This window comes from Lonchura striata, chromosome 23, assembly GCF_046129695.1.
Source record: "Lonchura striata isolate bLonStr1 chromosome 23, bLonStr1.mat, whole genome shotgun sequence".
Taxonomy (NCBI): domain Eukaryota; kingdom Metazoa; phylum Chordata; class Aves; order Passeriformes; family Estrildidae; genus Lonchura; species Lonchura striata.
The window spans coordinates 10,869,496-10,887,838 of NC_134625.1; the positions used below are offsets into that span (position 1 = coordinate 10,869,496).

Below are 18,343 nucleotides of genomic sequence, written 5' to 3' on the forward strand. Positions count from 1 at the left end.
TCACTGCTCAGGGTGCTTGACCTTCAATGATGGAAACATGGAGCTCTTGAACAGAACCCCCATGCTATCAACCACCTGGAGGCATGCTACCTCCTCCCAGCCAGCACTTGGCATTGCCAGGCAGCTTTTGTGCACTTGCAAGCAGTAGGATGTGGTTTGGGAAGAGGAGAGTATGTTTGTTCTGACTCGCAGAACAGTGGCTTTGCCCTGTTCTTTGTGTTGCTGCCAGAAGCTGAAATCCCCAGCCCATGCCCGCAGCCTGCTTTAAGGAACCAACAAAGAGTGTCAGGAGTGCAGAGTGGTGCCAGGGACGTTGTGGTATTTGGACTGGGCTGGACAGGAGGAGTGTTCCCAGGCTGGAAACCTTTGCTCACTGTCCTGTCTTCCCATTTCCCAGGAGAGTTCCAGCCAAAACAGCCTCTCTCTGCTCCCTGGGTGGCTCAGCCCTCCTAGGGCAGGGAGTGCAGCTCCCTGGGAGATGATGGCCACGAACACCCCACTCAGTTCTACCTTGTTTGATTCTCTTTCAGGAGGACTGAGCATCTGCCTCTTCCACTCTCAGTTCCAGCAGCTCTGTCCCCTGTCCTGCAGCATCAGAACTCCCAGGGATCATCACTGTTCCCTTGCCTTGCCCATCCGCTCCTTTGGATCCTCAACTGAGCAAAGTGCAGGTTTCAAAATGGGACTTTACAGGGAGTGGACTTTGCTTCCCCCAGGAATGCTGCTGTCAGCCAGGCCTTCCTTGAGATGGGTCACGCGCCCACGGCTTTGAGCCCGCAGGGATTAAACCAGCGGTGAACTCGGTTTTTAACCAGTGCCGTAGCAGCGGGCAGGCCCCTGTCAGGACTCCGGGTGCTAATCCAGCCTGATGGTCCATGCTCTTGTTCACAGAGGTGTGTAATCAACCTTTATTTTTACAGCTAAATCAGGAAAATGTGGAAGGAACAATTCAGACCAGCAAAAACCCTTTCTCGCCTCTTGTACACAGGTAAATGATGCAGTCAAGGAACTTCTGACACAAAGGTCTGTGGCACTTATCGGCTTTATCATCTTAGCCATGAGAAGATGAAGCTCCTGCAGGGCACGCGGTCACTGCCATCAGCAGCAGGAGTAGAACTTGGTACTGCTTTGTCTCTCATTTTCCTCCTTCCCCCTTTTTTCTCTCTTTTCTCTCTTTTCCTCCAATCTTTTCTGGACCGACCAACCATAGCTGCAGCAGCAGTGCTGCCCCTTGCAGTCCCGTCCTGCATCCCACCTCTCCAAGATACAGCTGCATGTTCAGAGCACAGACACTGCCAACGGACATGATAATTTATTGCAAATACATCAGAGCAACACAGACATGCAAGGAAAGAGCTGCTGCACTGGGGCACAGCATTAGCACAACAGACTTGGCTACAGGGGATTCGCCAGGGGTGCCAACAGTATCACCCATCAGTGATGGTACCACGGTGTCACCAGCATTACAAAGTGCTGCCCGCTGCTTGTTGCCTTCCCATGTTTGCTTGGTGAGTGCTGCGGGGAAATCTGCTGCTCCTTAACTGGAAAAAAAGTGAAGCAGACACGCAGAGGAAGGAGAGAAACCTGCAGAGCTGCCGTAGCGATTAGCAAATCATCCTGGGAAACAAGCAGGAGCCCTCCCTGCCAGGGGAAGAGCCACAAGGTGCACAGGGCACAGCACCCTGAGGCCCTAGATGACCAAGTCTGCATTTTTGGGGTGCAGGTGGTGGCCCCCAGCCAGACCTCGTGCAGCGGGGGCCTGGCGGCAGGTGGGGGCCAGCGGCGTCGCGGTGCTCGTGAAGCGGGCGCTGCAGGCAAGGAGCAGTCCGCCAGCGGCGAGGAAGGCTCCAGCAAACCACCCCAGGAAGGTGGCCTCCCCAAACTCCCACCTGGGGACGATGTCAGGGACAGTCTCATCCCAGAAGTCGAGGACGGTGTTGTAGGCAACCCAGGAGACTGGCACCAGAGTGGTGATCCCTGCCATGCCAAGCATCGCTCCCCCGCCAAGCAGGAGCTGCCGCTTTCGCCCAGGTTTGTCCTCGCAGGTTCTCCAGCCCTCCAGCCCCAGGGCAGCAAGGAGGCAGCCCAGCAGCCCCAGCCCGTTGGAGAGGCACATCAGGAGGCGAGAGATGCGCAGCTCGGGGGGCAGCGCCAGGAAGGAGCCGTGGGCTTGGCATTCAACCACCCCCTCCTCCTGGGTGATGCAGACCTGCCAGAGCCCCATGTTCCAGACCTCCAGCTCGTTCAGGTCCAGGTTGAGGTTCTTCCAGAGTGGCACGAAGGTGGTGACGCAGGAGCTGATCCATCCGAGGAGAGCCAGCAGCATCCCCCCGCCCTGCGCCCTTGCCCACCAGCCCCCGGCCATGCTGTGGCGAGCCTCGGGCGCGGATCAGCCGCCCTGCGCGGCGGCCGCGGGCATTAACGCTTGTGCGGCAGCGTCCGCCCGGCCGCCGCCCGCGTCTCCGCCCGGGGGGGCGAATTCAAGCCTGCTCCTCCAACGCCGGGGTGTGGCCACGGTCGTTTTTCAGCTCTTGTTGGTTTTTCCACGCTAAAAGGAGAGCCCGGCTCAGCAGGAAAAGCCGTGCATCCCCGCGGTAACTCCGGGCTGGGTCCCGCCGCTGCCTCGCCGTGCCCAGGAGGGTTAAGCCGAAGCATGCAAATCCTCCGAGCCTTGGCCACCCCGGAGAGAGCCTTGGCAGGGAAAGCGATTCTCGGCAGCAGCAGTTCCAGCCTCGGTGGGACACGGCTGGCGCCGCAGCACAAGATGCAGGCAGCAGAGAGCCGGCATCAGGCTCAGGAGTCCGTGTTTCTGTTGGAGGCCTTGATCCTCATTCGGTCATTAATTAAATATGCCAAGGAGCTTTGAGGGCTGCGTTGAGAATGGGGATATTCAAGGGAGGAAGCAGGTTTCAGATGGGCCCTTCTCACAGGTGGGCATTGATCCCCCTGTCCTGCACCCAGCACTTCACCAGCAGATGCGGCTCATGGTGCTTGTGTGTGAGGAAACCCTTGTCCTGATAGGAGATATGCTGGTGCAAACACAAAGCTGGTGAAAGCCCATGTACATCAGCTTGGTCCAGTGGAAGGTGTTCCTGTGGCCCGGGGTTGGAGCTGGACTGATCTTTAAGACCCTCCCCAAACCCAAACCGTTCTGGGATTCTACGAAAAGGATGAAAAGAAGCATCAGGAAAACCCCAAATTTGTGTTGGCACTCGGCTCCCATCCTCCCCCACGTGCATTGCCTCCGCGGGGTCCAGCTTGCAGATTCATCTTCCCTGGGAGATTAGCGACTAATCTCTCCTTCATCCGCCGTCTTTCTTATCTGTGTCGGGTGCCAGACTGGAAATTACTGAGTCCTGCTGGTCCCGGGGTCCAGCCCTGGTGAGCGTCAGGAGGATCTTTGCAGGGGGCTCCCACAAGGAGGGGGCGAGGGAGAACGGACCACGCTCAACGTAGAAGCATAGACCAGGCAGGAGAAAGGGGATGTTTTCCAGCCCTTGCTGACCATCCCGTTCCTAAGAGCAGACAGCAAGCATCATCCCAAGGGCAAGAGCAGGGAAATCCGCTGGGAAACCCCTCCTGCTCCTTCCCCCAGCCATTGGGGCACCTGCTCCTTCTGATTAAATCGTCTCAAGGTAATTGTGCCTGTCATTGAGACAGATTAACGGGTGACCTTCTGCCGCCGGAGCAGGATTGGCGGCCGCCGCCGAGCTCCCAGTCCTTCTTTCCCTCCCACCGGCCACGGTGGCACAGCCGGGCAGAGGATTCCCGTCCGCAACCGGTGGGAAGATGCCCGGCAGTGGCCGGGGCGCAGCGGGAGCCACAAGCCGAGAACGACGTGTGCCGGACCGGCAGCCGCTCTGCCTGGACATGAGGTGGGTGTCCCCCGCGCCCAGGGGCCTGGGGAGCCGCGAGGTTGGTCCGGAGACTGACATCCTCTGATGGTCCCGCTGCTCTGCGGCAGCAGGGGATGCTCGGCGGAGGCAGAGTGCCAACACTCCCACCCCATCCCCATCCCTATCCCCGCAGGCCGCTGTGCTCCGGGTTGCGTTTCCAGGACCGTGACCTCCCACCACATCTCCCCATGGGCACCGGCTGGACTCAGCGTGTCCTGAGGAGCCCGGCGGTGGGGTCTGCATCTGTCTCACAGGCTCTCCTTCCTCCGCACCTAGGGGCCATCCATTTCTGCTCGGAGCTTCTTAGAGAACCGGCAGCTACCTCCACGGCCTGGAACAACTGTGTTACAGTGCCTTAGGCGCTTACCTGGAGCTTGCCGGCTGCCGAGGCTGCTTCTCACCGGAGACGAACGCCTCCTTCCCCGGCCTTGCAATGCAATTATGGCCCTTAATGGGCTTAGCCATCTGGAGCCTGCCCGCGGGCACCCCGGCACAGCTCCGGAGCTGGGACGTGCCTTGCTGGGCAAGGGGGACCCCCCGGACCCTGGCCCCTGGGGGTGCGGAGGGGGGCCAGAGCCCCAGGCTGCTTTCCGTGTCCGAGTAACTCCCCGCTCTGTCTCCCCCACGGCAGGCCGTCGCGCCCCGCCCGGGGCTGAGCCCACCATGGTGCTCCCGTACGCTCGCAGCAGCGGCGGCGCGGGCGGCTGGCTGGCCCCGGCGGAGCCCCGCGGCCGCAGCAACTCCATCCCCCCGGCGCAGACCCCCACGGCCAAGCACATGCTGGCCTACCTGCCCCGGCCACCCGCCGACACCAGCCGCTACGGCACCTTCCCGCAGAAGGTATGGCTCGCCCTGGGGCATCCTCGGCGCCGCCGGGCTCGCGGTTGCTGTCGGAGGCGATTTCTCACCGACGGGCTCCTTTCCCCCCCCGCAGCCCGACCTCCCGGCCGTCCCCGGCGCTCCGGTGGAGGACGGCGGGCAGAAAGCCGCCGCTGCCAAGAGAGGCGCCCCGATGCCAAACTACCCATCTGCGCCCCGCCACAGCGGCTTTGTCCCCGGTGAGCCGTCCCTGCCGCCGAGCCGCGGCAGCCTGGCCGCCCAGCAGCCCCGCGGGCGGCCGTCCTGGTGCCCAGCGCCTGCCCCGCTGGAGGCGGGTGCCCGCCTGCACCCGCTGAGCGTGGCCAGCATCCCCAACTCCCGCGGCAAGACCTCCGCCCGCAGCTCCACCATTCCCACGCCGGAGGGGCTGCAGGGCCGGCGCTGCAAGCTGCTGGAGGAGGACAGCCCCGTGGTCCAGGCCGGCAAACGGCAGCGGCAGCGCTACGTGACAAAAGTGGGCAAGTGCCAGGTGAATCTGGGCAACATCCAGGACAAGAAGAGGTTCCTCTCAGACATCTTCACCACCATCGTAGACCTCAAGTACCGCTGGTTCCTCTTCGTCTTTATGATGTGCTACATCATCACCTGGGTGGTCTTTGGCTTCATCTACTTCTTGGATGCCTGGGTGCGGGGTGACGTTGGGCACCAGGGCGATCCCGAGTGGCAGGCGTGCATTGAGAACGTGGATGGCTTTGTGTCCGCCTTGCTCCTCTCGGTGGAAAGCCAGCGGACCATCGGCTACGGCACTCGGATGGTGACGGCCAACTGTGCCGAGGGCGTCATCCTGCTGATGGCACAGTCCATCGTTGGCTCCATGATTGATGCCATGATGGTTGGCTGCATGTTCGTTAAGATCTCCCGGCCCAAGAAGCGTGCCCAGACCCTCATCTTCAGCAAGAACTGCGTCATCTCCCTCCGGGACGAGAAGCTGTGCCTGATGTTCCGCGTGGGGGACCTGCGGGAAAGCCACATGGTGGATGCCAAGATCCGGGCAAAGCTGATCAAGTCCCGTCAGACGGCCGAGGGGGAGTTCATCCCCCTGGAGCAGTCGGAACTGAACCTGGGGTATGACACAGGGGAAGACCGTCTGTTCCTGGTGGAGCCCCAGATCATCTGCCATGTCATCAACCATCACAGCCCTTTCTGGGACATGTCTGCCGAGTCACTGCGCCGGGAGCAGTTTGAAATCATCATCATCCTCGAGGGCATCGTGGAAGCCACAGGCAAGTGGTCTCAGGGGGTCAGGGTGGGGAGGGGGGGTTCCCCTGGGGTCCTGGAGATGCTGGGCAAACCTGGGCCCGGGAGTGGCATCTGAGCAAGAGAAGCTCGGGGTCAAAACTGTCTCCAGCAGGCCACGGGCGCTGCAGGGCTGGAAGCCCCTGGCCAGGCAGCAGGGCTCGTTGTGGCACAGCTCAGCCATTGTCTCGCTGCAGGAATGACGTGCCAAGCCCGCACCTCCTACACAGAGGACGAGATCCTCTGGGGATACCGCTTTGAGCCCTGCATGTCCCTGGAGAAAGGCGCCTTCCAGGTGGACTACAGCCGCTTTGAGATGACCTTTGAGGTGCAGACGCCAGCGGCCAGCGCCAAGGAGCTGCAGGAGCTGAGGGAGCTGGAGCAGCAGGAGCACTCCACGCTCAGCCTCTACTGGGACCACCTGCTGCAGCCCTGCGCGCTGCCGGGGCCCGGCGAGGACGCGCCGGTGCGGATCGGTGCCGCCGGCAGCGCGGCTGAGGGCGGCCGGGACCAGCCTCCAGAGCGGGAATTCCCTGCCTGAGCTGCCCCGGCCGTGGTGCCCACGCCAACAGTGCCATAGCCCACCCTCCTCCGTGGGGCTGAGCCCCTGTGCCCTCACCCCCATTCCCAGCGCAGCCCCAGGGCATTCTTTTTGTCAAGTTGTTCTTTTGCAACGAGGAATACCAAGCGCAACTAGTGGGCGAGTAAAGGCTGCTCATGACCAAACCACCCGACCACCGGCCGTGTTTATTCTGGGGGAACTCTCAGGGGGCTGGGCAAAGAAAAGGCAGAGCCCAGAGGCCTCAGTGCCATGGGCTCCGTGCTGCACCACCTCGTGGAGCCTGACACGGCCCCGTGCCCCCCACACCCCAAACTGCCCCGCTCCCTGTCTGACAAAGAGCCCCAGGACTCCCCCAGCATGGAGGTCTTGCACTGGGCTGGTGCTGCGAGAGGTTGGACACGGTGTAGTGGAATTAAATTAATTTTGTTACAGGAATCACATCACTGGAGTCACCTGCAGCACTTGCCACGGGCCTGGATTGAAAAACAAACCAATAAAATCTGTGTATGCAGGGTCTGGCTGGGCTGAGGAGCCTCCATGCAGTCCCCAGGCAGCTTTGCCTCAGAGGGTTGCAGAACAACCCTTGGGATTTAACCCCTTTTGTCCACCTCTGCTGTTCCTCTATCAGCCTGCCTTTGTATCTCCTCACAGAGTCTTGGCAGGCTATTTTCTGACCTCACCTCAAATCTCCCCTACCAAGAAGGGTGCGAGGGAGGGGATGGAGCAGCTGGGAGGCCCTGGGGCCGAGGTCAGCCCAGCACAGAGGCGATGCATGGGGGTGTAATATAAACACACACATCAGTGTCCCTGCACCACACCCTGCAGCCCCAAATTCCCTGTAAACACAAAACTCCCTGCACAAGTTAAAAAAAAAACTGCAAAGAAGTGTCTGTAGGTGCAAAGTTAATAAGGGTAAATATGCACATTGATTCAATATAAAATCGTGATTTGCCTGTTAAGCAGTTGATTTACATATCGTTAATATTCAAATGTAGGCCATTGGACCCATAAAAACCACAAACTTGGTTATCGCACAGACGGTCGGGATTCACAACACGGGACATGCTCGGCTCCCACCGAGCTGGGCTGGATTCCTGTCCCTGCCCCATTCCCTGTCCTTGTCCCATTCCTATCCCATTCCCTATCCCTGTCCCTGCCCCATTCCCATTTCCATCCCCATTCCCATTCCGTGCCCCATTCCCATTCCCATTCCCGTTCCCGTTCCCGTTCCCATTCCCGTTCCCCATCCCCATTCCCCATTCCCATTTCCCATTCTCATCCCCATTCCCATTCCCGTTCCCATTCCCATTCCCATCCCCATTCCCCATTCCCATTTCCCATTCCCATTCCCATTCCCATTCCCATTCCCGTTCCCATTCCCATTCCCATTCCCATTCCCGTTCCCATTCCCATTCCCATTCCCATTCCCATTCCCATTCCCATTCCCGTTCCCCATCCCCATTCCCCATTCCCATTCCCGTTCCCCATCCCCATTCCCCATTCCCCATTCCCATTTCCCATTCTCATCCCCATTCCCATTCCCATTCCCGTTCCCATTCCCATCCCCATTCCCCATTCCCCATTCTCATTCCCATTCCCATCCCCATTCCCATTCCCATTCCCGTTCCCATTTCCATTCCCATTCCCATTCCCCATTTCCCGTTCCCGTTCCCCTCCCCTCGGGGCCGCAGCTGTCGTTCCCGGTCCCGGTCGCCAGGCGTCGCTGCCGCCGCTCCCGTTGGAGCTCCCTAAGTTCCGCCTGCCGTGGTTCAGTTCCGGCGCGTCGCGGTGACGTCGATTGTGCGCGCCGCGGTGACGCGCAGAGCTCGGCGGCGCCGGCGGCCGAGGTGGGAGCGGAGGGGAGCGGAACCTCCGCACCGAGCGGGAGGGGAGCGGACCGGAGCCTCCGCACCGAGCGGGAGGGGAGCGGAGCGAGACCGGGGCCCCCGCACCGAGCGGGACGGGACCGGACCGGAGCCCCCGCACCGAGCCGGACGAGCCCGCCGCGCCTTCCCCGCAGCCTTGGCCCGGCTCTCCCGTATGGCGCGGCCCTGAGGGGAGATGACCGACCAGGAGAACAACAACAGCATCTCCAGCAACCCCTTCGCCGCCCTCTTCGGCTCCGTTGCTGCCGCCAAGCACTTCGCCGCCGTGCAGAAGCAGCAGCAGCTGCGGCAGCTGGCAGGTGCGGAGGCCGAGGCCGGCCTGGGGAGGGGGCGAGGCGGTCCGCTTGGCAGGGGTCGACCCCGGACGCTGAGGGCTCTGTCCTGCAGGCGAGGAGACGTCCATCAGCCAGGATGACTCTGACAACAGCGTCTCCGAGAGCCTGGACGACTGCGACTACTCGGTGGCCGAGATCAGCCGCTCATTCCGCTCGCAGCGAGAGCTCTGCGAGCAGCTCAACATCAACCACATGATCCAGAGGATCTTCCTCATCACCCTGGACAACAGTGAGCCCAGGAACCCCCGGGAGGGTGGTCCAGGCTGGGGCAGCTCTGCGTGCCGGGTCTGACACCCCAGGGGGAAGCTGGGAGGGGACAGTGCCAGGGGCAGCAGCTGGGGCTGTGCTGGGACAGTCCTGCCTGCAGGTGGAACAGGTCCCTCTGCCCTTCGCAGGTGACCCCAGCATGAAGAGCGGGAATGGGATCCCGGCACGCTGTGTCTACCTGGAGGAAATGGCCGCAGACCTGGATGACCAGGACTGGCTGGACATGGACAACGTGGAGCAGGTAGGCACACCTGCCTGGGGCCACCTGCAGACTTCGGCCACTGGATTCAGTTTGTTTCCTCAAATGTACATATGATGTATCCCAAATCCTTTTCCAAAACCTGGCACAAAGCTGCCACTTATTACTATTTTGTTGGAAAAGTCCATGAGATTTTTGGGATATGAGGCTGAGAAAAGTGAAGAATTTGGGGAAGCTGCAGGAGTTTGCTGCCCTGCAGGTCTGTGTGGGTGGGAAAGGGAAGAAGTACCAGAGAACTCAGTCAGCAGTGTCCACGCACTCTTGTCCTCATTGGCAGCTGTGTCAGTCGTTCCTGCTGAGGACTTCAGTGGAAATGGTTGCTGGTGGGGGTACTGTTATTCCATGGGGACTGGAGGATTTGCTTAGGCCAGAAGCAGCTGGGGGCTCTCACTCCAGCACTGTTACTTACTGAGGGGCAGGGAGAGCTGTTCCCAGCAGCAGTCAGTGAGCCGGGGGGTGTGGAGCCTCCTCCTGGGGAGGGCTCAGCTCTGTGCTGTCACTGCACCCGTCTGTGCCGCTGCCCAGGCCCTGTTCACCCGCCTGCTGCTGCCGGAGCCCGGGAGCCACTTGATCCACATGACCTGCGCCAGCAGCCAGAACCTCTCGGCTGAGCGCGACGCCGGGGAGAGGCAGATCCTGCGCTACCTCTACGCCTGCTTCCGCAGGGCACGGGAAGAGGTGGGGGAGGCAGCTCCGGCACCCAGCCTGCAGTGACCCGGCTCGAGCTGCGCTGAGCGGGGCCCCAGCGCTGCCTCCTTCTCCTTGCTCAGATCACCAAGGTCCCGGAGAATCTGCTGCCCTTCGCGGTGCGCTGCCGCAACCTGACGGTGTCGAACACGCGCACCGTCCTCCTCACCCCCGAGATCTACGTCAACCAGAACGTCTACGAGCAGCTGGTGGACCTGATGCTGGAGACACTGAGAGGGGCACGTAAGTGAGAGGGTTGTGCCACTGCCTCAGTGCTGCGAGGCTGCCCTGCAGCATCGTGGAGCTGGGTGAAGCTTTGGCTCCCCTTGCTGCCAAAAGAGAGGGTTGTGTCTGGGTTGGTTTGGCTCCTGGAGCACTCTAAGTAACAACCTTGTATCTCCTGACAGAGTTTGAAGACATGACCGAGTTCCTTGAGGAGGTCATAGAAGCCTTAACAATGGATGAGGAGGTGCGCACATTTGGGGAGGTCATGGTTCCTGTGTTTGACATTCTGCTGGGGAGAATCAAGGACCTGGACCTCTGCCAGATCCTGCTGTACACATACCTTGATGTGCTCCTCTACTTCACAAAGCAGAAGGACATAGCAAAGGTGGGTACCTTGGCATAGGCAGGAGCTCTTTGCAGGGGCACATTTACAAGACCTGATTTGCAGAGGTCAAACCAGCAGTGTGGTGTAACAGCGCCCAGTGTGTGTAGTCATACCCCCTCCTCTCCCTTCTCATAGCTTGCCACAAACCCATCAGTTTGTTAGGGTGTTTGCTGGTATTTTGGATTATTGTAAGCATGTCCTGATGTGCTTCCCAGATTTTTACAGGCTACATCCAGCCCAAGGATCCCAGCAATGGACAGATGTACCAGAAGACTTTGCTTGGAGCTGTTTTAAATATCTCCTGCTTGTTGAAGACCCCTGGCGTGGTGGAGAACCATGGCTACTTTCTGAATCCATCCCGATCCAGCCCACAGGAGATTAAAGTGCAGGAATCCAACATCCATCAGGTGGGAGAAGTGGGGCAATTCTGCTTCCTGCTGTGTTAGTGGCCTCTCATTGCCTGAGGGTTCAAAACATGGTATCAGGGTTTGAGTTCTACTGCTGGTTCAGGAATAGCATGGCTTGCATGTCCCAAAACTGCATTGAATTCTCCAGCTGGAGCTTGGGAACAGTTTTGCCAGCTGCCTTGCGTGGTTGTAACCCAAATCTTTGTGCCTTACCAAAGTTGCCTGAGCTTTTGGAAAAAGGGTGGGTGGTACTGTGGAACAGACCACAGAACTTGAGGTGCTACCTCACCCGAGGAGATCATCTACCTCAGGTGTTGAAATCACCAGGGACTAGTTTTCAGTATCTGTCCTGTAATTAAAGTACTAATTGATTCACCAGTTAAGAAAGTGACAGGCAACATTCTCTCTCATTATGAAAGTAAATTTTTTCCGTAGAGGAATACCACTAGGAATGTTCCAATAGGTCAGGAGTGAAGTGTGAGGATTCAGGATATAAATACAGGAGTGAACTGGGGTGCAGAGGTCATCCCTGAGAGGGGCTTTCCCACTCAGGGGCTCCATCAGGCTGCCAAAAATAGGCAAAGAATTTTGGATTTACTTTGTATGAGAACAAATTGTCTCAGCTGTGCTTTTGAAGACATACCTAATTGTTGTTTGCTGCCAGCCCCAGGATCTGACCTGGTTGTAATACCTATGTGTGATGGGTGATTCACGGGGTGTCCTGAGTAGTAGGACATGATCTGGAGCAGGAAAGGGTCTGATAGCAATGATATCAGAGAGGCAAAAGAACAACCCCCAAGGACTCATTCAGCTGTGTTCTGTTTCCTGTAACAGTTCATGGCCCAGTTCCATGAGAAGATCTACCAGATACTGAAGAACCTGTTGCAGTTGTCACCAGAGACAAAGCACAGGATCCTCTCCTGGCTGGGGAACTGCCTCCATGCAAATGCGGGCCGCACCAAAATTTGGGCTAACCAGATGCCAGAGATTTTCTTCCAGATGTATGCCTCAGATGCCTTCTTCCTTAACCTGGGGGCTGCCCTCCTGAAGCTGTGCCAGCCCTTCTGCAAACCCAGATCTCCAAAGCTGCTAACTTTCAACCCTACCTACTGTGCCCTGAAGGAGCTGAACGAAGAGGAGAGGAGGAGCAAGAACGTACACATGAAAGGTACACCTCAGCATTGGGAACTGAGGGAATGGGAAAGGGGATCTCCTCAGGTCCCCACTTTACCCAGTAGTGCCCTCTCAGTGGATGCCATTAGGGTTAGGGGACAGCTAGAAGTCTGACTAGAGAGGAGCAAGAAGAGAGCTGAATACAAACAAAACACTGCCAGTATCACCAGGAGCCCTTTTGTGTCCTCAGGAGGGACCCTCTCAAGCCCTCTCCTCACCTAGGTAGGACCTGATGCAGAGATGCTTTTCCTTGCAGGTTTGGAAAAAGAAACATGTTTGATCCCTGCTCTGAGTGAGCAAGAGCCACAGTTTGCGAACAGCTACAACCTGGTGACAGAAAACCTGGTGCTCACGCAGTATACCCTGCACTTGGGGTTTCACAGGTACTTGCTTTCAGTTTCCACCCATGTGCAGCTACGCACATGCTTGAACTTCAGCCTGACTGACTGCAGGAAGAAATTTTGGAAGATGCATGTCATTTATAGACACCAATAGCCAAATGCTGGGTATATGTAGATTACTCCATTCCCCCCTTTCCTTGGGGCAGGAGCCCCATCCAGGTGGCAGAGCACCTGCCCACTGGGAGTGACCTAAATGCCCTGATAGCTGGGCTGTGTGTGAAACAGCAATGTGGGGTAGCTGTCAGCTTCTAGGAGAGGATTTTCTGGACACTAAAACACTGTTTTGCACGAGTTCCCTCTGCAAATCGTTGCCTAGATACTGTGAGGTCATGGCTGATCCAAGCAGAGTCCCCTTCTGGTTTATTCTCTAAATATAGACATTGACAGAAAAGTTATTATGCAAGTGGCTTGTTGCTGGGAAACTGAAGCATCACCTTGGAAGCGTCTCTGGGCCATGCTGGATCCCTGACCTCAGTGGCCCAAGGGAGCACTCTGCAGGTGCCATGGTCCCTCACAGGGTCTCATGCCCTTCCGGGTCCTGCCAAGCCTTTCCCCAAGGCTTCCCGTTTTTGGAACCCCAGACAGGGTACCCACAGGAAATTATGTGAATCCACCAGCACAGAACAGCTGGAAGCTCCCACCTGGTTCTGCATTGGTGAGGCAGGATGTCTGTCTGTCTGTCTCCTCAGCCCCTCCTTACCTCCTTTCTGGGCAGGTTGCACGACCAGATGGTAAAAATAAACCAAAGCCTTCACCGCCTGCAAGTGGCATGGCGAGAAGCTCAGCAGAGCTCCAGCCCCGCTGCTGACAGCCTCAGGGAGCAGTTTGAGCGCCTGATGACCATCTATCTCTCCACCAAGACAGCGATGACAGAACCACAGATGCTGCAGAACTGCCTGAACCTGCAGGTGTCCATGGCAGTGCTGCTGGTGCAGCTGGCTGCGGGGAACCGCGGGACCGAGCCGCTGGAGCTGAGCTTCCCGCTGCCGGAGGTGGAGCACAGCGCGCTGGCCTACGTGCCAGGTGAAGCCACGGGTGCTGCCAGGGGTCTGTGCCAGCACCTACCCTACATGAGAGCTGCCTGACCACCGACATTGTGCAGAATATTCTCTCTGAAGAGGATCACTCTTAGAAGATTTGGGGCTGTTTGAGGGGCCATACTTAGGATAGTGAAGCTGCTGACCTTTTAGAAGTCCTACTCCTTTGCAAGTGACAAATTCTACATTTATTTAGTGTTTTCTCTATACATAAACTCTTTTTTCTGAGGCCTGTTACACAACCTTTGGGGGTTGTGTAAAAGTGTATCATCAGCAGACAGATTCACCCCATAAGTGACCTGACTTGTGGGAGGGAAGAGGGAAGTGAGTCCCAGGTGTTACTCATGCCACCAGGCTGGGCATCCTTTTCCATGGCAGGTTCTAATAGAGCTTGTTAATTACCAATACTTCATCAGCATCAGGGTGGTGAGGGGAGAGTGGATGGGAGGCTGGAAAAGGGTAAGGTAAGCTGCCTGGGGAGGAGCTTAGCTACAATCTCTGTTTGCAGAGTTCTTTGCTGATAATTTGGGCGACTTCTTCATTTTCCTGCGGCGTTTTGCTGATGACATCTTGGAGACTTCTGCCGATTCCCTGGAGCACATCCTTCACTTTGTTACTGTTTTCATGGGTGATGTGGATAGGTAGGTGCAGCCCTGGATCCTTGATGCAGAACACCCGGGGTGACCAAGCAAGCAGAAATTGCAGAGCTGTCTTGAGGCTTGGTTCATGCAGCTGCGAGCAGCTTGATCTTTTTGAAACAGCTGAAATATGCCTGCAGGAGGCACAAAGGGAATAAAGGCCTGCCTGGAGGCCACAGGCTTCATGCAAGGTTCAAATGGGATTTAGTGCTTAAATATATGTGTTTGGTTGTATGATGCAGAAACCTCTCAGCTACAGCCATTTTGTACTTGTTCAAGGGAGCTCCTGGGATTGATCTGTTGGGAGTGTCTCTATGATTTCCACGGAATAGAACTGAGTAGTTCTATCAGTCTTCCTGATAAGACATCACCCTGCTTTCTGTATTCTGCTGTTCATTCATTTACACTCGTATTCCCATGGTGGGCAACTCTCATTGTTCCTGCTGTTCCTGGGAGGTGGAGTGGGGAGTTCTTCCTGGCAGTCCCCTACACCATCACCTGGGGTAGGTGGTTTGGTTTCTGCCCCACAAGTGCAGCAGAGGTATACTCTGACCTCAGTGCTTGGTGCTGGACAGCACATGCAGCAGGCAAAGCACTTGGATTTGCAGGGTAGAAAGGAAGCAGGTCTGTGGGCAGTAGGAAAACAGCTGGGACAGCTGGGTTTGTTCGAGAGCTCCAGCTGACAAGCAGGCATTGGGCTGTGAGTGGGAGAGCTGCTGTAGGAGGGGTGAGAGCAGCAGCTTGGCTGTTCCCACACTCTCTGGCCTTTGCCTGAGATTCCACTGTGGCATGCAGTCTGTGCAAGTGAGTGCTGACCCAGGGCTGGCTTTACTGATGGTCTGCAGCAATCTGGCACTCAATCATGGATCCTGGAGTGATTCCTGAGCAGCTCCATTCTGCACCATGGACATGCCATCCTGGATTTGCTTTGTTTTCTCTTGCAGGATGAAAAATCCTCATCTGCGAGCCAAGCTGGCTGAAGTGTTGGAAGCTGTGATGCCTCACTTGGATCAGGCTCAGAGCCCACTCGTCTCGAGCGTATTTCATCGCAAGCGAGTGTTCTGCTCTTACCAACACGCTGCCCACCTGGCCGAGGCACTCATCAAAGTCTTTGTGGATATCGAGTTTACGGGTAAGCGCAGCCAGGGAAGAGTTGTGTTCCTGTGTAGCATCTGTGGGGGACTGTCCACTTGAAAGGTTCTTTGGCTTGTGCCCAGGTGACCCACACCAGTTTGAACAGAAGTTCAACTACCGCCGTCCCATGTATCCCATCCTGAGGTACATGTGGGACACTGATTCCTACCGGGACAGCATAAAGGTGAGGCCAGAGGTGCATGTCCGAGTGTGCAACTCACATGAGTGGGCATGTGGCTTTGGGGCTGTGCTGCAGAATTCCCTATTCTCCCTTTTTTCACAGGCCCTGGCTGATTATGCCTCAGAGAACCTGGAGGCAATGAATCCCCCTCTCTTCTTGCGCTTCCTTAACCTGCTCATGAACGATGCCATTTTCCTGTTGGATGAAGCCATACAGGTAGGGCTGAGCTCATGTTCCATCATAATCCGGTAAACAAGTTCTCACTTCCTTGGTGCAATACTGACCTCCAGAACAGGGGCAGCTTGCCTAGCCCTGCCTGGCAAGTCTCTGCAGTAAGTAGTATGCCGGAAACAGTCCCATGATGGTGTGGCCAATGCCCTGGGAGAAGGGGTGAAGGCAAGAGGAAAGGTCTGGGGCCCTGTCTGTGGGTTACCCTTCCTTCTGTTGGGATCAGGAGGCAGCTCAGAACTAAGAGGAGCAAAAGGGCTTTTTCACATCCAACAGAAACCACGCTGGGAAATCTGCCGGTTCCCAATCTGGATACACTCAGGCTTTAAACAATCACTGTGGGTTTTTATTCTCAAATCCCCTTGGTCTTTCTGCAAGTGTTTTGTCCTAATAAAGGCCTTTTGTCTCCAGGCAGTTCTCCTTTGGGATTGCAAGGGAATTTCAGGTGCTCTCATGTCCCTGGTGTGTGTTAAATGTCTCTCCACTCCTTTCAGAGCTGCTGTTGCTGCTAGAAAGGGCTATTTTGGGGAGCTATTACCTGCCAGAGAGCTGATTGCTGGAAGGCCAGCAGATAAGATGGGTGATAGGGATGTTGCCTGACTGGTTTTGAGCGTTTCTGGACCTCCTTGGCGTCACCACCCAGCCAAACACTCCATGTGTTCTGTCTTGCAGTACCTCAGCAAGATCAAAATTCAGCAGATTGAGAAGGACCGGGGCGAGTGGGACAGCCTGTCCCCAGAGGCTCGCCGTGAGAAGGAGTCCAGCCTGCAGATGTTTGGTCAGCTGGCACGTTTCCACAACATCATGTCCAATGAAACCATTGGCACTCTGGCTTTCCTGACTTCAGGTAGGGAAAATGGCCCCTCTTGCCTGCCAGGGAGGGAGCAGGCAGGAACTTCATTTCAGTGTGCTCAGATGAGGATGGAATTGCTATGAATCTGCAAACTCTTGTTTTGCTTTCCAGAAATCAAGTCCCTGTTTGTGCATCCTTTCCTTGCCGAGCGCATCATCTCCATGCTCAACTACTTCCTGCAGCACCTGGTTGGGCCTAAAATGGGAGCTTTGAAGGTGAAGGATTTCAGTGAGTTTGACTTCAAGCCACAGCAGCTCGTGTCTGACATCTGCACTATCTACCTAAACCTTGGGTAGGTGACAAGGGGAGTGAGCTTGTCGGTGGCAGGAGCCGTCTTGGTGATACTGGGGCAGAAATGCTTAGTTGCACTTGAGCTTTTCTTTAGCTTTGAGTTCTTTGCTATGGGAATGTGGCTGCTGTGGGGACTGTTTTGCAGCCCTGAAAAATGGGGATTCTTAAACCTTTCTCTCACGTAACCTGTGGCGCAGGGATGAAGAAAACTTCTGTGCCACAGTCCCCAAGGACGGCCGGTCCTACTCACCAACGCTCTTTGCTCAGACTGTGCGGGTTCTGAAGAAGATTAACAAACCTGGCAACATGATAGTGTCTTTTAGTAACCTGGCTGAGAGGATCAAGGTGAGCACTGGAGGGAATTCAACATAGGAAAAAAGATAGAGCTGGTTCCCTGTGTCCTTTTCGCTCTGTGTGTTGCTGCACCTTTGCTGTGGAGCTGGATTTCTAGGAATGGAGCTCCGTACAAGGTGCAGGTGGGGCAGTGGGAGGGTTCCCTGCCAGCACAGACCTGTGAATGCTCCCTGGTTTTTAAGGAACAGGGGGGCCGAATCCCTCAAAGCCACCTGTGCTCCCTAGTCTCTTGCAGACCGGCAGCAGCAGGAAGAGGAGACATACGCAGATGCCTGTGATGAGTTCCTGGATCCAATCATGAGCACTCTGATGTCAGACCCCGTGATCCTGCCCTCCTCCCGTGTCACTGTGGACCGATCGACTATAGCCCGGCACCTCCTCAGGTGTGCACAGCCCTCATACCTTGATACTTTGGGGAATCTGTTTCACATATCCAATGACTCTTCCTGGTCTCTCTCTTTTTTTTTTTTTTATCTCTAGCACCAGGAATGTCCAAGTAATATCCTTGATATTTTATTTTATATTTCAGCGATCAGACAGATCCTTTCAATCGGAGTCCCCTCACTATGGACCAGATCAGACCAAACACAGAGCTAAAAGAGAAGATCCAGAGATGGCTTGCAGAGAGGAAAAAACAGAAGGAGGAGGAGCTGGAGGACACACTGAACTGAAAGACAGGATCTCATCATTAAACCTGTCATGGGCGAGATCACAGCCATGTAGGGGTAATGGCTGGAGCTGCCACCCTAATGACGACCACATTTAGTGCATTGCCACCACCTTTGGAGTCTCTCCTCCGACCTTCCCTGCCAACTCTTGTTCTCTCTTTTCCTTTCAAGACTCTGTCTTTAATACTATGACTTCCCAGTGCACTACAGCTTTGGCCTCGGGAGAACACAGCCTCCTCATGACATGGTGCCCTGGCTCTGTATTACCTGCTCTTTGTGTTGGCCACCTTCTTTTCCAGCAACAGCGAAAGCCTCCCTCTGGTTCTGTGTTTAAACTGTGACCATCTTTCACTTGGTGAAA

The 18,343-nt window shown here is 56.4% G+C and overlaps 3 protein-coding genes across 3 annotated transcripts; 2 read left to right on the top strand and 1 right to left on the bottom strand.

Annotated features, from left to right (window-relative positions):
- Window positions 1-1,293: 1,293 nt before the first annotated feature.
- CLDN25 (claudin 25) lies at window positions 1,294-2,527 on the bottom strand. The gene has a single exon (XM_021530130.3). It carries the CDS (start codon window positions 2,363-2,365, stop codon window positions 1,691-1,693), a length of 675 nt encoding a protein of 224 aa, XP_021385805.1. The 5' UTR covers window positions 2,366-2,527; the 3' UTR covers window positions 1,294-1,690.
- Window positions 2,528-3,764: 1,237 nt separating this feature from the next.
- Window positions 3,765-6,552, top strand: LOC110470457 (G protein-activated inward rectifier potassium channel 4). Its single transcript, XM_021530100.3, has 4 exons — window positions 3,765-3,875; window positions 4,528-4,736; window positions 4,831-5,998; window positions 6,209-6,552. Exons 2-4 carry the CDS (start codon window positions 4,560-4,562, stop codon window positions 6,550-6,552), a joined length of 1,689 nt encoding a protein of 562 aa, XP_021385775.3. The 5' UTR covers window positions 3,765-3,875; window positions 4,528-4,559.
- A 1,832-nt stretch (window positions 6,553-8,384) lies between these two features.
- On the top strand, window positions 8,385-18,303 carry UBE4A (ubiquitination factor E4A). Its single transcript, XM_021530052.3, has 19 exons — window positions 8,385-8,758; window positions 8,847-9,023; window positions 9,190-9,302; window positions 9,846-9,998; window positions 10,091-10,250; window positions 10,415-10,617; window positions 10,833-11,024; window positions 11,859-12,192; window positions 12,454-12,580; window positions 13,314-13,621; window positions 14,144-14,276; window positions 15,218-15,405; window positions 15,491-15,591; window positions 15,691-15,804; window positions 16,489-16,663; window positions 16,781-16,961; window positions 17,158-17,305; window positions 17,540-17,697; window positions 17,844-18,303. Exons 1-19 carry the CDS (start codon window positions 8,635-8,637, stop codon window positions 17,983-17,985), a joined length of 3,231 nt encoding a protein of 1,076 aa, XP_021385727.2. The 5' UTR covers window positions 8,385-8,634; the 3' UTR covers window positions 17,986-18,303.
- The last annotated feature ends 40 nt before the right edge of the window (window positions 18,304-18,343 follow it).